Raw genomic sequence first — 21945 nt, 5'->3', positions numbered from 1 at the left:
GAAAATTTGTTCTGGGGAGGAATTTTCTCTGCACTCTTCTTTCTTATTCTTTTTTTGGAGTTTCTAGTGCTCCAATTAGGTTCTTCTCACTGTTGGGAGGAAAGTTTGGCTAGAGAACATCTTTCTGTAATTTCACATTAAAGAGGTACTTCTCCCTCCCCCTGTGCTTTACCTGTTTTCGACTCTGCCCTGTGCTTTACCTGTTTTCGGTCCTTCTCTGTGCCTTGCCTGTACTCGACTCTGCTCTCTACCGAGCCCCGTTAGCATGCTAGAATAGGAAGATTACTATTTGCCTCATTCCTAAACATGTTCTAACTTATTCTTTATACATTTGTTATGTGGGAATGACATTTAAAGGCTTGAGGCTTGCGGGTGTGTATTTCCTTCTCTCTCCCTTTCTCTGTGCTTTACTGGCTCTCGGGTACGGCCTTGCCGAGCCCCCCATGATTCACTTTGCGGGGGGTTGATCTTGTGAAGTTAGGCTAGAAGTTAAATTTGGTTAAGCAATGTGGCATGCTATTAATTCTTTCTTTTACTTTGCTTATCTAAAGTGCTGAAGCCATGACATGTTTCCTACCTTTTGAGGCATAGTTATATTAGAAACAATTAAAATGATGGCCTTGAAACAATTTGGCCCCTCTCATGAGCATGTTAGTATATGCATTGTGAAACTTTCATTCACTTTCACTAAAAGCATTTGGTAGTTCTAGGTTGAATACCTTAAAGGCATGGGGATATTTTTCTAACTCTCATTGTGGCCTAACTTTTAAATCTCAATTGCAGTTGGACTTTTAAGCCCTTGCTGGGTTTGGGTTTTGGCCTTGCTCGGCTCGGTTTGGTCTTTAACTCGTCTGGTATTTTTTGGATTTGGTTTTGTGTTGAATCTCGGTTCTTGCCTATTGGGGGTTCTTCCTTTTTATTGCTTTGGTGGCTCGGTTTCTTATTTTGGGAAGATTGGGGTGTTGGTTTTACTGAAGCTTGGCTTTTGCTTTGGTTAAAGGTATTATCTTAACACATTTAAGCTTCTCATTGGAACTTTAAGGAACTGGTTTTGGCTTTATAGTGAGTTCTGGTTGTGCTTTATGAGGACCTGACTTTAGCTTCTTTTGTTTGGGCTTAAACTGCTTGGATGATCGTGGGGAGAGCAAATGTGCCATTCCAAAGGGATTGATGGTATTTTACACTCTCTTGCGTATGTCAGAGTTCTTGTGGAATGAATTTGAGTTGCCTTAGTCATAGAATTTGTCTTGTGCCTTGGACTTAGCCTAGGCCGTGAGCCTTCCCTTTCCCTTTGCCTCGTGTCTTGGCTGTGAGTCTTGCTTACAATGCTTTGGAGTTGGTTAGGACTGCTTTGTTTGTCGTGGCCATGAGTCTTTCCCTTCTTTAAGTCCTAACCGTGGGTCTCTCTTTTATATCGGCCTTTTTATGCCTTGTCGTGAGTCACCTGTGGGAGTTTATTCGGGTCTGGAGCTAGATGGTGCTGATATTGGCTTTTACCCGTGAATTTTCTTGGCTTTACCTCACTTGGGCCGAGGATCTTGGTAGTTGTCTTCCTTTCTCTACTGATACAGGCCGTGGGTCTTACACCTCAGTGTATTGGAAAAATTTCGTGTTTGTTTGATGTGTGAGGCCATGGATTAATTTGAGAGTTGGGAGATTTTGATATCAACTTGGGGTTTGGTGGGAGTTGGGAGATTTTAATATCAACTTGAGGTTTGGAGGATTTGCAAGCCTTATTTGGGAGAGCGTTTGGTTAATTTGATTAATCTTATGTCTTTAGGGTTTAAAAAAAAATCAGCGCAAAGTATCCCTTTATGTTTGTTAGGAAAGACCTTAGGCCCTACTTTACCCAGTCTTTTCGATAGGAGTTTTTGAGAACTGATCTATTCTCCTTTTCGGTGTTTTAGATGGATCGGTGCCTCCTCTCTCTCACCCCATTTTTTGTTTTTTTCTTTCCTTACTTCTTGGTTCGGTTTTCGATGCTTATGTCCGACACATAAGTGTCCACGTATAGCCTTTTGCTATACATGAAACCATCAAGCAAGGTCGCAAGTAGTTTGTTTTGGGGCGTAAGGTGGTGATGATAAAGGTATACTGAAGAAAGAGCAGAAAGATGTCCTATTCTATAACATCAAGATCCAGGTATTTGATGAACAGTAGGATAACGGTATCCTTCACCAACATAAGTCTAGCGGGAGTTGGCTCGAACCTCTTCAGGTGGTTGACAGTCCCACGCCCGACAACGTAATCGACTGGTGGACAATAAAAATTGTTAAAACTTATTTTAAAAAATAAAAAATATATTTTTCGCTATAAAATAAAATTTGATAATCTTTTTTTTTTTTGGAGACCTATGTGCATGTCAAAAACATAAATTTTAAAATACATTTAAAATTGATTGTCCACCTGACGAATACTTGTTTAGGTTGGGAAATAGCCCTCTAGGTGAGGTTCAAGACATACTTCTAGACGAGTGGCGAGTTCTATACATTTGGGTGACCGAGTAGCTTTCGTGGACCCTCGAGTATGTATATATATCTGAGCTTAGCCTCACATGAGTGTTTGCGGTCCCCCTTACCCGAATTTTTTTTTTGTTTTATCGAAGCTTTGGGACAGGGCACTCGTGTTTCTTTTCTTTTCTTTTGGGATTTCTCCAAGATTTTTGAGGATTTTTACTTGAGCCTTTTCTCATTGATTTTCTCGAGTTTTCTGTCATGAGTCGTTACACTCTTCTTCGGGTTTCCTGGATGACGTTGCTTCCAGACTTCGCTTTTTGCGATGCATTTTAGCTTGCTATATTTAATAAACAATGAATCTCACGGGCGTACATGTTTGCTTTACATTTACAGCACTTCATTTCTCTGTTTATACCTGCTACTGTCCTGTACAACATGTTGTACTATTCCTGTTTCTACTTGCTACTGTCCTGTACAACATGTTATACTATTTTTGCTTCTATCTGCTACTGTTCTTCCCGTACAACATGTTATACTATTCTTGTTTCTACCTGCTACTGTTCTTCCTGTACAATATGTTATACATACTATTCCTATTTTTACCTGCTATTGTACTGTACAACATGTTATACTATTCTTGTTTTCACCTGCTATCGTTCTACATACATCCTACTGTTTGTCTTGTACTGCACATTCTATATTATATATCCTTAAGCATGCCTTCTTTTATAGGATGTTTAGAAGACTATTACCATAGAGTCATTTGATTTGACATCATAACTGGACACCCTAGAAAACTTAAACTCATCACGACAAGGAGCTTAGAACTAGCGCGGTGGGTTGACAATCTTCAACAGCAGAACATGTATTCCCCAGCTAAACCATTCATTTCTTATAAATTAAAACAACAATTCATAGGATTTTGAGGCTGTTCGCCTAGCACAACATAAATCCTTAATCTTTTCGTTAGACATTTGTATAACTCTGCTATACGATCTAAGCCCTAACTCGTTTTAGGATTATGAGGTTGTCGTTCGTTACGACCTAAATCCTCACACCTTTCAGGCTATTTGTGTGATCGTTTCACACGAATGTAAGCCATAAATAAATAAAATTAGCAGGATAAAACACTTTAATGTTTTTCCTCAAAACTGAAGCCAAACCATAGGGTAGACTTGGAAGTCACCGAGGATCTCCTCTGGATCTGTGACATTCCCTAGTTTTTCTTCCTTTGGATTCTGTAATAAATGTCCCAACTTTGAGTCATTCCCCTTTCACACCTCTTTGTCCGATTTCGTTGAAAAGTCCTATCATTTTGAAGTCATTGAAGATAATTTTTTTTTATTTTTATCGAGAGTATTTTAAAGTGATTTCAGTCATTTAAGATGTAATTAACTATAAAGGTTTACCCTTATAGGAAGCTTTTCCGAACCTAACTTAAAATAAACCCTATTTAATTTTTCATATTAAATAGGGGAAATTTGTCGGCAAATAAAACGGTTTCGCAGACCAAACAGACGTCATGCATTTTTTAACATTTCTTAATTTATTTGATCAAGCATCTTCCTCAAGTCTTGTGTTTATCTCTCGGGATAGATACAAGGTTTGAGGTAAAACGCTCTTTCATTTAAACTATGAAAAATATGGGGTCAGTTTGATTTTCATATTTGATTTTAAACTTAAATCTATATGTAAAATTAAATCGTTCTTCCGAAACGGGTGACGGGATTTTGATTCCGACGACCTTTCAATGATATGATGATTATTCTATTATGTTAAAATTTTCAAGATTTTATACTTACTGGACTGTAGATCGTTCTGAAATTTTTTTTCTTATGATCATAAACTTATTTCTTTTTACTTTTGCTTTTTTTTTATTTCTCTGCTTTTTCTTTTAAATATCTCAAATGTGTGCTCATCCAACTGTTCATTCTGAGTATATTTTACAGTTCATGCGAAATCATAAGCATCCTAAATGGTGATCTGGTTGTGAAGTTTATGTTTTCTTGTTCACATATGATACTTCGCTTGAAATCATCTTTTTGTTTTTCCTATGAAAGAATATTGTTCCTTAGGTTGAAATGAACAATTGTCTCTTCTGATTTTTTACCATTAATATTTAGATAACAACGCTCAAGGAAAACCATTTAAGATCAAATTTCTTTATTTATTTTTATTTCCTCCAGACAGAACATGTCTCTGGTGTTCCTGTATTTCCACCTCTGCTTGGTATGGGTACCTTCCTCCCGGCTGGTCAGATGTCGGCTTTTCGCCCTTTTGTTATGCACCCTCAAGGTGTTCCACCTTCTCCATCATCTACAAATTCCATAATCTCTCAACCCTATTTAGGCAATGTTTTGCCAGTATCTCCAGTGCCAACCCCACAGTACTGGTTGAACCAACAGGTTCTTATCCTTTGGTCATGCAGTTTTATAGATTTGTTGGAGATCACAGTTTCTTTAATATGCGCATGTCTTTGATATATATTTTTTCTTTTTTCCTTCAGGTAATGCTCAATCAGAATAAATGCAATACATCTCTGTTAGAGCCAAATCAAGTTGGATCAGGTTCTCATTTTAGCTGCGAACTTTCTGCTGATGCAAAGGAACTTCAGGCATATCATTTTAACTCACAAAATAACCAACAGCAGAGTTCCTTTTCTGCAAACAATGGACCAAATGAAGAAATTCGGGTTAGAATGTGATAGTTTTAACTTTTTTATTTATTGATGATCCTAATATATTTAAGTTATGGACTTATAAAATTTATGTAGGTTACTGAAATTACTTGTAATCAGTATCAACTGCCCCAAGAAACCCAGGAGATGTCAACTGCTCACTCTCATCTTAATACTGCATTTGGATGTGAGAGAACTGGTCAGAGGAGCGAGCCCAAGGTTTCTTTCTGAATATTTTATGCTGTATTTTTTTCTAGAAGACTATGTTATGCTTATTAGTGCGTTACAATCAGAGTTTGATTTATTCAACATTTTCTTAAGTTGTTGCACTAGAAGTTCTAATTGGTGGGTTAATGTTTTTTTCACCGCATTTTTTTTTTAAATTTCATTTGAGCAGGATCATTCCATCGCATCTTATAATGAATCACAAGAGCTAACTATGACATCAAGTCAACAATGTTTAGCTACCGTTATAGATGCAAGTGCTGCACCAAGCAATGTTGTTGGTTCCAACAATGCTGCAGAATGCAATAGAGCTGTGCTGGTATCTTCTGAAATTAAGATTCCAACCACACAAGAATCAAGCTTAGCGATCACCAGTAAGTCAATGGACCATGCCCTTCTAGATGAAAGGGCGCTTTTGGCTTGCATTGTACGTGCAATTCCAGCTGGATCTGACGGTCAAATTAGGATTAGCAGTACTGTGAGTACATCGTTCAAGTTTCGAATTGTTTCATTATTGTTGTTGTATGAAATATTTTTTATGTTTTTTGTATGAACTAAATTCTGCAAAATGTTGCTTTCAGTTACCAAATAGGCTTGCAAAGATGCTTGCACCCCTTCACTGGCATGATTATAAGAAACACTATGGAAAACTTGATGATTTTGTTTCTCTTCATCCTGAAGTAGGTTTCCCTTGTGGAATTTTTAAACTTCTATGGTTTTAATTTACTTTTCCTGCTTTTGGAATATGTTGACGAAATATATTTTTTTTTCTGATTTTTTTTTATGGCCATATTCCAGCTGTTTGTAATTGAAGGAGACTTTATTCATCTACGGGAAGGAGCTCAACAAATCATATCAGCGACTACAGCTGTCGCAAAAGTTGCCGCTGCTGCTGCATCATATGTTCCTTATTCTTCACTGTTCCCATCAGTTGCTGTCACTCCAGTGTCTCAGAGCAATCGTCATAAAAAGTCAGCCATGGAATCCAAATCTTTTGATGCTGTTTCATATTTAGATGATGCTGAGATCAGGAACACGCAAGTTTCATATGACAGACTACCAGTGATTCAGAAATCCCCCCATCAACCACAAAATGGCATTAGCTTTAACATCGTTCAAGACATGTCAGATGTATCCTTAACAAACAAGGCAAAGAATTCTCATGAAATGAGTGGTTTGGCAACCGAAATAAATCCTGCTCAGCCAATTTCAAGCAGTGTTGTAGGCAATGGTTTAAATAGAGGACTGACAAATGGCAGGCATGCCTTTGGAGGAAAGCAGCAAGCAAGGTATTTTTAAGTCTTGGATAGCAAGTCTTCTAATTTTAATATTTTCTATGAATAATGTCTGCTTATCCTTAAACATAGCCTCATTTGATTACTTCCAATTATGGCAGGTCATCTGGAGCTGGGTTTATTTCCAGGCGATAGTAAGTTGCTATTAGGAGAGGCCAATTTTTTTTTTCTATTTGTTCTTAGCTTTATGAATATTTTTGTGGCATTTAATTCAGTTCTTTTTAACCGGCAGTGGTTTTGGTATCTATATGCTAGTATTTTATGAATTCTGAATGGTTTATGATATTTACCTTATTTTAGTTGTAAATTATGGTCAAATGTTCAAATATCTTTTTTTTAGATCCACTGAAGTTTATTAAATAGATTTACTGATCATCTACTGGTCTATTAATACAACAAGACATCAAGTTCTTCTAATTTGTATTAATGTAAGAGCAATGGTAGAAAACGAATGCTTTCTTTGGGGACTCATAATGGGACTGGATGTTTATATCTCAAGATAAACTAAAGATGAACTGATGAGACATGAAGAAGTTGGATGACGTTTTCAATAGGGATAATTCTTTATTGGAGAGATTAATTATTTTCTTTCCTAGCTATAATTTGCCAAATCTTATCTTATGAAGTGCAATCAAGAACATGATGCATGGATACGTACAATGTGGACTTTGTGATGCGACATAATTATAATTGATGGGACCTATTCCATAGACACAATTTTCTCTTTTATAAATTATTAATATTAAATGTTTAGTTAAATAAAAATAAGATTTATGTTCTAGGTTTTTTTCCTTTTCTTGTAGTTTTACTACATTTGTTTTGATAACATATGTTTTACCATGCTTTATTATTCATTCTCTATGGAATTATTTCTAACCAGTAGTAACAATAAAATAAACTTAGGTTTAGTAGATTAACATTGCATAAATTTTTAAAATCTTCTTATGAAAATGAAACGTTAATATTTAGTTTTGAGAGAACCTTAAATGCCACAATAAAATATTAAGGATAATTTTATTTTTACTTTGTTAAGATGAGAACAAACAAATTAAGGAAAAACATTGATTTGATGCTTTGGCTAGAAGAGGAAAGGCAAAACTATTAGGGGTCTTTTGGTTTGTTGAAAATGAAATGCTATGTAAAAGGTTTGCAGAATACCGTGATTATAATGTATTTGAAATATTTGAATTGTTTGATTCACTGTAAAATAAATGTAGGACTTTATATTTTTTTGTTTGGTTTCAAGTAGCTTTGAAATAATATATTTAGTTAGACAAAAGGTGGCCGACACGACAGGCAGCGAGCGACGGCCAAAGGCAGCAGTGGAGGGGAACGATGGGTTGCAGGGGCGGGACCACGACAAGCAATAGGCTGAGGCATCATCGACGGATAATAGTGGTCGACGGCAGTGGACGATAGCAACTATTGCGGCGCGTGATACGTCGCGGCTGCGGTAGGTGGTTGTCTGCTGGCGGTGGGTCATCCATTGTGGGCAACTAGCAGCGGTCGGCGGTTGACGACTGAGATCAGTCAGCTGGGGCGGGCGGACTATGACGACAACAGTTGGTAGTTGGCAGGCTACATGCGGCTGGGGATGGCGGGCTGCCTGTGGTGGCAGGTGGCAGGAAGCCACGACTGGCTAGAGGCGGAGCGGCTAGCGGCGGCTGCGGCTACGGGCGGCTGTGGTAACTTGTGTATAACATTTTACATGAATGATTTTACATGAATGATGTAATTAAAATTCGGCCAAATCGTCTGAATTCTTAATTCAACCAAAATGAATTACGGCGTAAACTTTTAACCTTACATTGTATATGTAAATTTTCGTACCAAACACCATTTTCTCAAATCCCTGCAAAAGAATTACAGTGCACCACTAATTTATTCAACCAAACAACCCCCTAGCAATTAGCTAATACATGAATTGTGTTGTGGTAGAAACTGACAAATGTTCAAAAAAGAAATAATATGGCTTGTTAATCATCACGTTTGATTAGAGTTAGCTGATGAAGTGAATATTTGAGCAGATGAGGGTTTGGACATTTCAAATAACGAGTGAAAACCAACTAGGGTTGTGGTTCGTGAATGTCAAACATGAATGAGTGGGTGGATTTAGTGGTTAGGATGATAAAAGATAGGAGCATGTTGTACTTTTAGTGAAAAAGAGAGAGAGGTTACATTGCCTTATACGAATGAGAGGATATATTCCTTGCATTGAAGCAGGAGAATTGCATGAGAGCGAGCAAGAGAACCAAATTCAACTTTTGTTGAATCACTAAACCCGAAAAAACTCTAAAAATATCCCTTGTGTCATGAGCTTTCCTATGCTGATTTGTATTGGCCTATGACCATTACATTTGTGCTTGAAATAATATCTTTGACATAATTTACATGCTAGACAAACGTCATTTCATGTATGACTTCTATTTGTGTTCAGCACATGCTTGACACACACAAGACTTTTTGATGTGTCCTCATTTCATAGAAATGATATTTTATTATTTTGCTAATATACAAGTGTTTCTCAAATTAAAAGAGAGATTTTTGGATTACATATTTCATTTATGGATTTCAAGGCAGTGTTAAACTCTTATGGTCTTACCATTAAAATATAGTATTTTTATTGTACTTAAATCGGCCATTGATACTGATATTGACATAAGCTTGTTTGATTTTGGTATGATTTGCAGCTCATCTTTGCCTTTTAGCTCGTATTTATCATAAGGGCTCAGTCCATGCTTTCTTTAGATGGCGTGACATTGTGTTGGGGCCTATCTTAGTGTTTAAGGTGTCTAACATTGTTTCAACATTCAATATAGAAACAATATAATGGCAAATGTTCAATTTGTAGAAGCCAAACTATTAATTTGAATTAACTCTTTATTACGTTTGATAAAAAAAATGGAATCTTTTTAAGATGAAATATGTGCTTATGCTAGAAAACAACAACTAGAAATTAAGTGTAGGAAGGTCATCTTAATGGTAGTAACTCTACACAACCAAAATATTCTAGATTGTTGCAAATCTAACTATGAATAATTTTACTATTAATCATTAACATAAACACTGCTATGATGGGTAGAAAAGGAAAAGAACCCTTGTTAACCAACCATTTTGCTTGCCCATCCTCCTTAAGGGTAGAATGCTTTAGAACTCTCTCAAAGTTAAGGCGACTTTCTTTTGAAAACTTTGATTAGGTTTAGGATGTAATCATGGCTTTTTTAATAATATAGATCACAAAATTAAGGTCTCCTGTCTATTATCGTCCATTTTAACAAAGTGTTAAAATTTTTTCACCCGCAACTCTGTAATTACTTGCTTTTGAGGTAAATGATACCTTACAATATTATCTCTTTATTCTATGAGCTTCACAATATATAAAAATAATTAAATGTTTAAAAATGGTTTGATTATAATTATGAAAAAAAAATTCTCCGATATTTTCTGAAGATTGTATATCATTCAGGGGAAAATGCAAGCATGGTCGAGTCTTTCACCAGGAAATTTAAGAAATTCAATATTATCTCTCTTTTCTCAAAATGTAGTATCCACCCTATTTTTGAATGATGTTACCAATTGCATGAATTTCGGCCAAGAGGGCTTCCTCTCTCCATTTTAATATGTGGCACCTCATGAAACCAGGAATGGTTTGAATTTTGAAATTTTAAATGCAGTATGTTATTATTTGAGTTGAGAATTTGGACTACTAATGATGTAATTTCAAATCAAATAATATTTTCTCTCTCTTGAAATAAGCCATAAATTCAGGAGATTTACACCAATTTATCATTATTGCAAGTTATTTTAAATTTCAAATTTAAATAAGATTTGACTAGCCCTATGAAAGAATTTATTAATTTTTTAATTCTTATAATTACCATGTAATGGCTAAATGTATAGTAGCATTTTTATGAAAAAAAAGCTTGGATGATATGATGTACAATGCTTAGGCTTTTTTTTAGGTGGGTTTGGTGGCTCTCTAATAAGGGAACTATGGTGAGTTGCCCATCAAATAATATTTATTCTTTATTTCACTCATTAAAGGAGAATGCATTTCTATTTCTTCCATAGTTCTCTCTCTCTCTCTCTTTTTATTTATTTTTGCGTAAGTCATGATGTTGTTTCCTCCACTCTACACCAATCCATTTCCTGCGTTATAGGCTTAGCTTCCACTCTTTATTCTATCATAGCCAAGTTTTGCTCCTAGTATGCCTTCATTTATCATCATCTTGCATCCTATTATCAACGAACAAGTGATTATCTGTTATTTCTATTTTGAGGGCAAGCCAATGATAATAGTTGAGAGGGGTTATTTTAAATTTGATTGGTTTAAGATCTTTTGTTTGACTTGATGAAGAAGGCCTAGAAAACAATTTACTATTCTAACTTTTGGAATGCCTCTAGTTTGCTCTTGTGATTCTGATTTGTGGGTTGTACGGAGATTAATGATTGGAAGGTTTGTTTGTGTTTTATAAGGCTTGTGAAATCTACATTTGCCTGATTGAAGATTGAGTTTGTGTAGACTTGTATTTTTATGTTAACTCTTTGTTATGTTGAAGAGATTTTAATTTTTTAGTGTAGGCTGTTGTCTTTCATTTGCTGTTATATTTACTTGGATGACTTGTAGCAATATACATTGAGTTGTATTTTTTCTTTTCTCATCATAATCTGTATGTGTTTGGCAAGAACCTATTTAGGAGTGAGATCTTTGGCTTATGAAAGATTTGTTTTGGTTCGTTCCTTTTTTTTGGATTTTTTAAAAACTTTGCAACATCCTGGGAATATATATATATATATAGTTAGACTAATCCTTTCAAATTATGGGAGTTTTTTATTGCATACATCTTACATTACTCATCGCATATTCGAATGGTTGAATGTTTAAACTAGCTTTTCTGTATTTAAATATGCCATTATGAATTAAAAGGTGGATGGTCTACTTTAAATTTCAATCATTCTAATATGTGGATGTGTGGTGTAGGATGCGAGAACAAATGTTTTTATCCTTTTAAAAGGCTAATCTCTCCTCTCTACAAGCGCACCTACATTCACATAAACACATCTGCATATGGATATGTGTGCTAATGCATGCATAGATTGAGTTTATTTGAGCTAAAGTGAGCCAAGTTTGAACTGCTCAAGTCATAATTAATATCGTAGATTTTGGCTACAAATGCATGTATTTATGTGTTTATAAAACTAGGCGTGAAGGATGGAGGGGAGTATTTTATAATGTGGTTCGATTCATTAATTGTGACACATTTAATACTATAAAAATATTATTGAAGGTAGTTTTATTAGAAGTTTTTAAATTTTGATATCATAATAAATTTATCATGTCCACATAGCATCAATTTTCATAAAATCTAGTTGATTGGCTTCTTAATTTTTTATGAGGAGCTTCTCCTCCATAATATAAGAATGAGCTCTGTTGATAAGAACAAATATTTGACTTGAAAGTTGGTACTTTTCGTGGAATCCAATAACCATACAACAACAACAACAACAACAACAAAAACAACAAGCCTTCATCTCACTAAATGGGGTCGCCTACATGAATCCTTTTTTTTCAATTGTGCTCTATTGATTGTCCCATTTTTATTTAATTCTAACAAATTAAGATATTTTTTTATACAAGCCTAAGTCCTTTTTAGGTTCACCTCTACTTCTCTTAAGTCAAATCTAAATGTGCACTTTTCTAATGGGATCATCAGATGTTCGGCGTTTAATGTGACAAACCATCTAAGACGACTCTATCTAATATTTTCTGCAATTGGAGCTACACCAATTCTTTCACGGATATATTCGTTTTGCATTTTATCTCTAGGAATAAAGCCACTCATCCACCTAAGCATTCTCATCTCAACAACACTTACATAAGTTTTATGCTTCTCTTTTACATGGCAATATTCCGCATCGTAACACATTGCAGGTCTCACCACTTTCTTGTAAAATGTTCTTTTGTCTAAGTGTTACTTTTCTTTCACACAATAGACCTGATGCATTCCTCTATTTCAACCATCCAACTTGAGTTCTACTAATAACATCCCATCCTGGTCACCATCACTTTAAATAATAGACCTGAAATATCTAAAACGTTCATTCTTTTTAATGACTTGATTATCCATTATTACAACCACACCACTGGATCTACTTCGAGTAAATTTACATTCAATGTACCATCACTTTAAATAATAGACCTGAAATATCTAAAACGTTCACTCTTTTTAATGACTTGATTATCCATTATTACAACCACACCACTGGATCTACTACGAGTAAATTTACATTCAATGTATTCAATTTTAGATCTACTCAAATGGAAGCCTTTAGACTCGAAGTTTACCTCCATATCTCAAGTTTTTTTTTTTGAACTCTTTCTCTATTCTTATCTACAAGGACATTGTTATCTCAAAGCATTCACCAAGGCACATCCTCATGTAAAAAATTTCCAATAAGAACATCCATAACTAAAACAAAAATGTACGGGCTTAAAGCCGATCCTTGATGTAATCCAGCTGAGGTAAGAAAATACTTTTTCAATCCTTCTGTTTGAACACAAGTAACATTTCTAGTATACATATCTTTAATAACTTGTATGTAAGTCATTTCAACACTTTTCTTTTCAAGAACTCTCTAAAAAATTTTTGAAACCTTATCATAAGCTTTTTTTTAAATCAACAAAAATCATATGTAGATCCTCCTTACTCTCTGTATTTTTCCATCAGACTTCAAAATAAACGTATAATTTTCATAAGAAACTTCCCTGACATAAATTGAAACTGATTTGGAGAAATCTTTTTATCATGGCTTAACCCATATTTAATTACTTTCACTCGCCCATATGTCACATTAATGTAATTTTTTTTTAATTTGCACACTCTTGTGCATCCCCTTTATTCTTAAAAATAGGGACAAAAATACTCTTCTTCCATTTTTCAGACATCTCTTTAGTTTTAAAAATAACATTAAAATGTTTAGTGAACTAATAAATTCCCAAATCTTCTAAACATTTTCACATTTTTATTGGGATACCATCGGATCCTACTGATTTTTTACTCTCTTCATTTTCTTTAAAACCTCCTCAGCCACATTTTACTAATGCGAAGATTAAAAAAAAAAAAATTATATTATTAACTATATTAAGATCACTAAAGTCGATCGTATTTTCAAAATCTTTATTAAAATTTTTATTAAAATATATCACCCATCTATTGAATATCCTGAATTTTACACTTCTATTTTCACACTTCTATATTCATAACCACATATATTGCAACTTGTAATTACTCCCTCACTCAATTGACATTTGATACACTAGGCATTTAAGGTGAAGTGCATTTGAAAGATGATGCCCCCTTGGGTGCACAAAGCTCAATAAAACTTGAATAAGAATGGGGTGCTAGGGCTCAACGTAGAAATAAATTTTTTATACTTGATGCCACATCAATATGTTCCAACACTAATTTTTATTCTCCAACCTTTTCAGTGATGCTATTCTCTAATGGTTTGAAGCTTCATCTTAATGCCAAATGTCATTAAACAAATTCTATTGGCCTTCAGCCAAGCAATTTGAGTATTTTGATCTGTTTGAATCAAACTACGTTGTCACTGATAAAATCCCAAATGGAGTCGGTTGACTATATAGAAAACATGAATCCGATTATAATGAGTCATTTATTGAAAAATTATTAGTCCAACTTTGATTTTATCCGGTAATAATAACAATTATATATTTATTTATTTATTTATTTGAAAATACTCGAATTAATTTTTAAATATTTAAATATTTTTAAAAATAATTAAACATGATTTGAAAAACTAAATTTATTTTATTTTAAATCAAAATATATGGCAACAACAACAACAACAACAACCATTGTTCCCTAAGTGGGGTCAGCTAGAAAAATCATTTTTCTCCATTGTGTCCTAGTTAGTGTCATATTTTTATTTAATTCTAATAAATTTTACTATTTTTTTATACAGCATGCCCAAGTCTTTTTAGGTCTACCCCTACCTTTCTTAACATAAGTCAAATCTAAAACATCTATTCTGCTATTCAGATCATCAACCATCTAAGATGACTCTTTAATCTTGTTTGCCACTGGAGCTACACTAATCTTGTCACATATACATTCGTTTTGCATTTGCTCTGTGTCAAGTCATTCATCCACCAAAGCATTCACATCCTAACAACATTTAACTTAGTTTTATGCTTCTTTTTTATAGCCCAACATTATGCACCATGAAACATTGCCAGTCTCACCACCATCTTATAAAATTTTCCTTCAAGTCCAAGCTTTTCTTTTCTTTCTAAAATAAATTCTCTATTCTAATTGTCATATAGCCCAACATTTTGCTCCACTGCAATTGTTTTGTACCCGAGAATTTATTTGATACATGTCATTATCTCATCTTTCTTCCATCAACCTATGAAATTGAGTTCTCAATTGCAAATTACATTGGAGGAGTGGATATATTGTGTGATTTTGCTCCTCTTTTTACTGATTTTCTATTCAAATCCTTCAGCCAGGCAATGTTGTATTCCTTGTTTTGCTTAGTGCAATGTGAATTGACAAAACACTCTTAAATTTCGACACTTAATAATATCTATCATTATATGGGTGACTGCAATGCTGGCTGATTTATGTTGGACTTACTAGTTACTGGTTATAATTTGTTCAAATTAATAAAAATATCTTACTAAAACAGCTATGAAGAACATTCGGGCATATTAGAAAAAAAGTTTGTTGTAGATGGTTCTGCATTCTCTTCGACTATGGAGGGTTTTTGCCTGTTAACTGTTATAAGAATGTTGAGTGAGAGAATATTCAAAAAACAAAAAAATGATATAATAATAACTAATGTAATTATTTTTAGCAGTACTTTTTCTTTACCAATATCTTTTCAATCTTGAATTAGAAACTCCGAGTCGCATTTTGGATTGGTCTTTAAGTCATTATTGCAAGCATTGTCTTTTACATCAGTCTTCTTTCTTTTATCAGTCTTTTGGAAAGGAGGTGAGTTACCTTCATTAATTAGATCAATATCATCTCATAATTTCTTTAGGGAGTTCAACATATATTCTACTCTTTTTTATCTTGCATTTTGCAGCTTATTTAATATGAATATTGAGTTAAGTGGTTTGAAAAGATGACACCTAATGGAGAATTATTATTGACTTTTAACTCTTTTATTTTCCCATAGACACTATCAATGTATATGTTTTTCTTACAAGACCGCCTCGTTAGAAGGTATTTTTTTGGATGTGCAAATGAAATGGGCATAGAAAAGCCCCATCATCTTAAATTTCTTTTAGCTAACACCATATGTTAGAAATGATTATGTCAAAATGAGTAGTTAAAATCTTGGAATGTTCTATATTCTCCAGATTTCTAATCATATATTTTGTACAGTTATTATCACAAATTTCTGCGTCTAGTCTGCTAACCCCATGAAAAAATTCATCTTCAAAGCAAACACAACTTTCTTAAGTAGAATGTATCAGCTTACTTCAATATATGACTACTTCTAACTATGAGAATAATTCCAGACTGACCACATTCATAAGTGTTTTTTAAGGAGTCTTCATAGAGATATGTTGTTGACATGATCTGTGTCGTGTACGAGGAAATGCAACTTCTATAAGTTTTGTCATTACTTGATCTTAATTATTGAATATTATTTTTTAGATTTTTTATCATCTATTGTGTGAATGAAAGTTTTGAATAGCTAAGTGAATGGCTCATTGGTTTCTTATGAGAATAAACTACTCTAAATAAAATATCTTGATGGTAATGATTAAGTTCAACAAAATATGCACAAACTAAGTTATACTTATTGAGTCGATAGCTTGTATAAATAATTATGGTATCTCTTGTCACACTATCACTCCAAAAAAAAAATAATCACTTCATTTTGTCTTTACTTGAATTTTTATATTAAACGAAAAAAATAATCACTCCACCCGGCTCATCAACTTTGACATTCCAGACAGAATTACTATCTTCATTTTGTCTTTACTTGAATTTTTATATTAAACTCTTGTTCTTTTCTCTTTTTAAATATAATTAAATGCATCTTTTTTTTAAAAACTGACATTATCTATTCCTCCAACTTCCTTAATAGGATAGTTGAAGCCTGTATCATCGATTCCAACACATTTGCTTTATCTTCATTGATGCTCCAATGCGATCCAAAAAAAATGTCGATCACATGACTTTGTTAATTAATTATTATATAATTCTATTATTTTTAATATTCAATTACAATCAACATCAAATACAAATCTAATAATCGTTGGAAAACCGATCTTAGTTTCTAATTTCTGGAACTTCACATTTTTATCCATATTTTTAGCATAAATAATTTTTTGAATTTATGTTCTTTGTGTTTAAACAGTAGTTGATATGATCATTTCGAACACTAAATGCTATATGATGCGCATAACTACAATACAAATTATATGCCTCATTATGATGGTGAATAATGATATACAAGTTTTTGCACAATTGGTCTTGACTTGCTTGTTTTGTTATTGGGTCTCAAATAATTTTGTCTTTGTTAACCATGATGTATCATGTATGGCACGGGAGCATACTGAGACACACGGTACTGTAGTTGCTATAGTAACGCAGACACATTACTGTAGCAGCTAAAATAATCGCGGAAATATCTCTTTCTCGTTATCTTTCTTTCCTGTTTAGATTCCCACTCGGAAATATCTCTTTTCCATTATCCTTCTTTCTTTTTTAGATTCCCACCTTTCCCTCCCTATTCATCGCTTTCCTTTTCTATCACCTTCTACTTCTATTCTAATTTCAAATTCCTTCATTTCTCATATCCCCTTCTTTATTCCTTGCCTATTCTCCTGCTTGCCTAGTATTTCTATTTCCTCTTTATTATAGATGTTGTTTGTTGAACGCAGGGGAGGTTTTTGATGAGTGGAGAATTTTGAGTGATGTTTTTGAGGCGTTCTTCCCCTATAGGGGTTGTACCCGACGACGAGAAGGTAACTCATTCGAGGTGGTGATCATCTCCAAGATTCCAGGTAGTGCTCCAGTTGTAGCTTGAATCTGACAAAACATTCATCCTTCCGGAGCCCTCATCTTTGCAGCAACAACCTGCTGCCCAACCCCTCCCGAACTTGTTGTCCCGTCTTAACGTGCATAAAGTAAACTCTAAGACTGCAGATATAATCACATGTATTTATAGGGCTTTGTTATCCTCACTTTTTTCCACTTAAGATTAAGATTAGCCCTAAAACTAATTTTTTATCTTCCACTATTTTGAAATGGGATTCCACGTCTTCTCTAGAATATAGTGTCATGATATTTAAAGCTTGGGTGCATAATGATTGCTATCAACATAGTTTTGTGATAACTAGTCAAGTGATAGGTGATTTAAGTACGGAAAATTTACATAGCTTAAATAATCCACATGTATTTATTTATTTGAGGATTAACCATCTCTTTACTTCGTTATGTTATTATGCGTATAAATTGAGAAGTGATTTACGTGCTTTTATGCATTTAAGAACTAATTTAAGGATATCAGTTCAACTGCAATGTGTTCTTGTTCACATAAAAAGAAACTAAGAAAAAAGAAATTTCGGGGATTAAATTCAGCGTAATAATCATTGGAAAATTTATGAATAGAGTTTTTTTTTTAAGAAGAGAATAATATAATGACTCATAAATTTTAAAGAATTAATATTTAATTAAGTTTGAATAATATACTAATTAGGTTTGACTAAAAGAATGATTAAATTAATTGAATTTAGATAATTTAATTCATTATTAAAAAATGTCAACGTTTAAATCAATAAATATTTATAAAGTAAGCAAAGCCCAAATTAGTTTTAATTAAACAAAATTAACTTAAATTGTAAGTTAATCATATATTAGTATTTATATATAATTATACGATTTAGTCAATTTTGAGTGGATCAGTTAAATCATCTTTTAAAATAAGATTAAAGTTTTTGTCAAATTATTAGATTTATGTTAAAATATGTGAGTTGATTTTATTAGATTTGTTTGACTAGATTATAGGCGTTTGATATTAGACAAGTAGTTAACATATTTGCAGAATGCATATAATAAAGGGGGAGAAGTTGTACTTAGTGTCTTGATGTGTTTAAGTGGTGTTGCATGCAATTAAATTGATTAGTAATATGTTGTGAGTCAATGGGGTAGAGTGGTGAACAATGCATGCTTGTTTCAAAGAGAGATGAGAGGCAAACAAAGAGGGAGAGAGATTGAGCCAAAGAGATAGAGGAGGAAGAATTTGAGGGAGTGATAGAGCAAATTGATTAATAATATGGTGTGAGTCAATGGGGGTAGAGTGGTGAACAATGCATGCTTGTTTCAAAGAGAGAGATGAAAGGCAAACAAAGAGGGAGAGAGATTGAGCCAAAGAGAGAGGAGGAAGAATTTGAGGGAGTGATAGAGCAAGAAGTGAGAGAGGGGTTCAACAAGAGAGAGTAAAAGAGAGAGAGGGAGAGAGAGAGAAAGAGAGAGAGAGAGAGAGAAACATTGGTCCAAAGACAAGGGGGCTGAAGGCTAAGGTGTAGAAAGGGGATTGTAGTTTTGAGATTAACTGAGAAGTTGACCATGGTTTAGTATGGAGGCGGGACACTTAAAAGATGAATCTTTTCATCTTCTTCCTTTTTTATGTGCATTAAATAAAACCCTAAATTTGTAATGATAAAATTACATGTACTTTGAACTTTCTTACTTCCACATTTTTTTTCCATTTTTTATTAAGATAAACCTTAATGCTATTTTTTTTCTTCATAATTAGAATATAGTGTTATGATATTTAACTCTAGTTTCATAAATTATTCATAATTTTTTTATTCTTAAATGAAGTATTAGCAATAACAAAATCATGAGCTAAAAAAAATATAATATGGCTGTCTTTTTCAATAGTCACTCCAAAACCATAGTCATCATGAATATTTATAAAATATTCTATCACTCTACGAACATGTCCGTTTAAATCTCCTCCAATAAAAATTCTTCTTCAAGACGTATTCTTTGTATTAAATCTTCTTGGTCTTTCCAAAATTTTTCATTTGTACATATATCTAAACTTACTTGAGAAGCATAAACACTTAAAACATTAATAATCTTAGCATTAACAATAATTTTTAAGGTTATAATTTTATCTCCAATTCTATTAATTTTCGTAACATTTTCTTTCAAACTCTTATCCATAATTATACTTATCGCATTTCTAATACAATTTCTATTAGAATATCCAAGTTTAAAACTTAAGTTATTCAACCCATTTAGTTTCTTAAATGCATATGATATTTATCTTTCAGTCATGATATCTACTAATTCTAACACTTTACTTATAAGAGTGCCTATATTTCAAATTTCTATCATAAAATTAGCTTCATGAACTTACTTTTTTGCCCGTTTCACCATGTAATTTAATAATCTTATTAAGTAGTTTTTTTCTGATGGAAGTTCTTTTATCCCAACTTTGCTTTTTTCTCTTAATGGTTACATTTGGTGTACATCAATTTACACTAACTCGAAGAATTCCTTGTTTAGTAGAACAGAAGAAAAATAATAAAAAAAAAATTCCTTTTTCAGCCCACGATTGTTGTGGCAACCATCCACGTGATGAAGTCTCATAATTGTCTAGCAAATAATGATGAGAAGCAAAAAAATTAAAAAGTCCCACAGTTTAGATGTAATCTAATGTAATCTAAAGTAGTCAGCAATCCCATCATCATGATGACTATGAGCAAGCCACAACATAATCTAACATGGTAACAAAAGTGAAAAACTGTTTAAAAAAATGAGTACCTGATTTTATGATAATTTTTTCTACAGAACGTTTAGCTTTCATAGCACAGTGGATATTTTAATTATGGAAGAGAAGCTTTCGTGATACTAAATTTTCTATTATTTATTTCTCTCCATATGTGATGTAAAGACAATAAACGCTATATAAATAGTAATTGTTAGAAGTATCAGAAGCCTCAATTGTTTGACTTACATCAGAGAATGTTCGAAGAAGATTATGCTCAAGGAGAAAATAGGGGTCCCATGGCAACAAGTGGAGTAGAGATTAAAGGTCTATTAGCATCCAAAAATAAATGATTCTTGGTTTCCATATCACATCTTTGCCGAGGACAAACCATATGAATTTCGATGTTGGCGTCAACAAGTTTGAACCCATCCATCATGCCAACCTAAGTATAAGAAGAGAATCTTGTAGTATTGCGTTTGTGCCAAATATAAATATGCCTGCTTGCTTTATCCATATTAATATAGAGCCCTTCCAATTAAATCTTAAATTATAGGACAAAAAGTCCCTGTTCTTCCATGGAATTAAAAGTATTTCTAATTGTAGAATTAGCAATGAGAAAGAGATCATGCTTGTTGTGATTAATGATATAGTACATAAGGGAGAATTAATGGATAGGTAACCTAAATGCAAAAGATCCAAAAGAGTTTTTCCAATAATCAATGGGCTTCGAAATAAAGAAGAGAAGCAACCATCCTCAATGGAGCAATAAATTTTTGATTTAAAAGTAAAGGCTTGTCAGCTCCATATAAGAGAAAATCTAAAGGCTCGAGCCATAGCAAAAATATTAGCATGCCATGAGCCCATTATTTTGGATTGCAAGTGTTTTCTAAAGATACCAAATGCATCTTTTTGACTCAAATATTTTCATGATAAAGAAATACGGTACTATATCACTTAATAATTTTGGAGTTTTAGGAATGTTCAAGGATCTAGGCCAATATGCTATTTTGTTTCATGTTGAGAATTTAAGTGTCTGGTCTGCAATAAAGCATAAGAATCTAACATTTCAACCATCAAGCATGAAAAAGTTTATGAAGAGGTGTTGAAAGCCGGTGTGATGAAGCTGCTTCGAGGAGATGGGAATTCCAAGAACAAAAGCTCAAAAGCAGTCGAAGGAATATCAAGGCATGAACTTAGAACATGTTACTAAAGCAGTCGAAGGAATATCAAGGCAAGAACTTAGAACATGTTACTTTTGTTAAGAATATATTAAGCTTTTTGAATGATTGTATGAATTCCAGAAACATCCAAAAAAGTTGAAGGCTATCTTTAAGAAATGTATTGTTGTTAGCAAAGGCTTACCAAATACTAGGATGTAATCAACATAAAGTGAGAAAAATGGTAATTATCCAGAGCAATTTCAGATTTTTTCCCTATATCAATATGGCCTTTAATAAGGTTAGATACAATATCAATGACAATTCATAATGATTATTAAGATAGGGGCATCACCCTTTAATGA

General features: G+C 33.3%; 1 protein-coding gene across 3 annotated transcripts in view; it reads left to right on the top strand.

Annotated features, from left to right (window-relative positions):
• LOC110026189 overlaps window positions 1-21945 on the top strand; it is a 43871-nt gene that overhangs the window by 16716 nt on the left and 5210 nt on the right. For 2 of the 3 annotated variants that reach the window (XM_020727047.1, XM_020727046.1), the window contains exons 9-15: window positions 4643-4861; window positions 4963-5148; window positions 5230-5352; window positions 5531-5836; window positions 5940-6038; window positions 6157-6647; window positions 6755-6787. In XM_020727047.1, the coding sequence (XP_020582706.1) occupies window positions 4643-4861; window positions 4963-5148; window positions 5230-5352; window positions 5531-5836; window positions 5940-6038; window positions 6157-6647; window positions 6755-6787 (1457 nt within the window). The remainder of the gene's footprint in view (window positions 1-4642; window positions 4862-4962; window positions 5149-5229; window positions 5353-5530; window positions 5837-5939; window positions 6039-6156; window positions 6648-6754; window positions 6788-21945) is intronic. The other variant, XM_020727048.1, reaches the window with a different exon arrangement.

This window comes from Phalaenopsis equestris, unplaced genomic scaffold, assembly GCF_001263595.1.
Source record: "Phalaenopsis equestris unplaced genomic scaffold, ASM126359v1 Scaffold000357, whole genome shotgun sequence".
Taxonomy (NCBI): Eukaryota; Viridiplantae; Streptophyta; class Magnoliopsida; order Asparagales; family Orchidaceae; genus Phalaenopsis; species Phalaenopsis equestris.
Note: the sequence above shows the minus strand (reverse complement) of the source record. Positions and strands in the feature narration are given on the sequence as shown.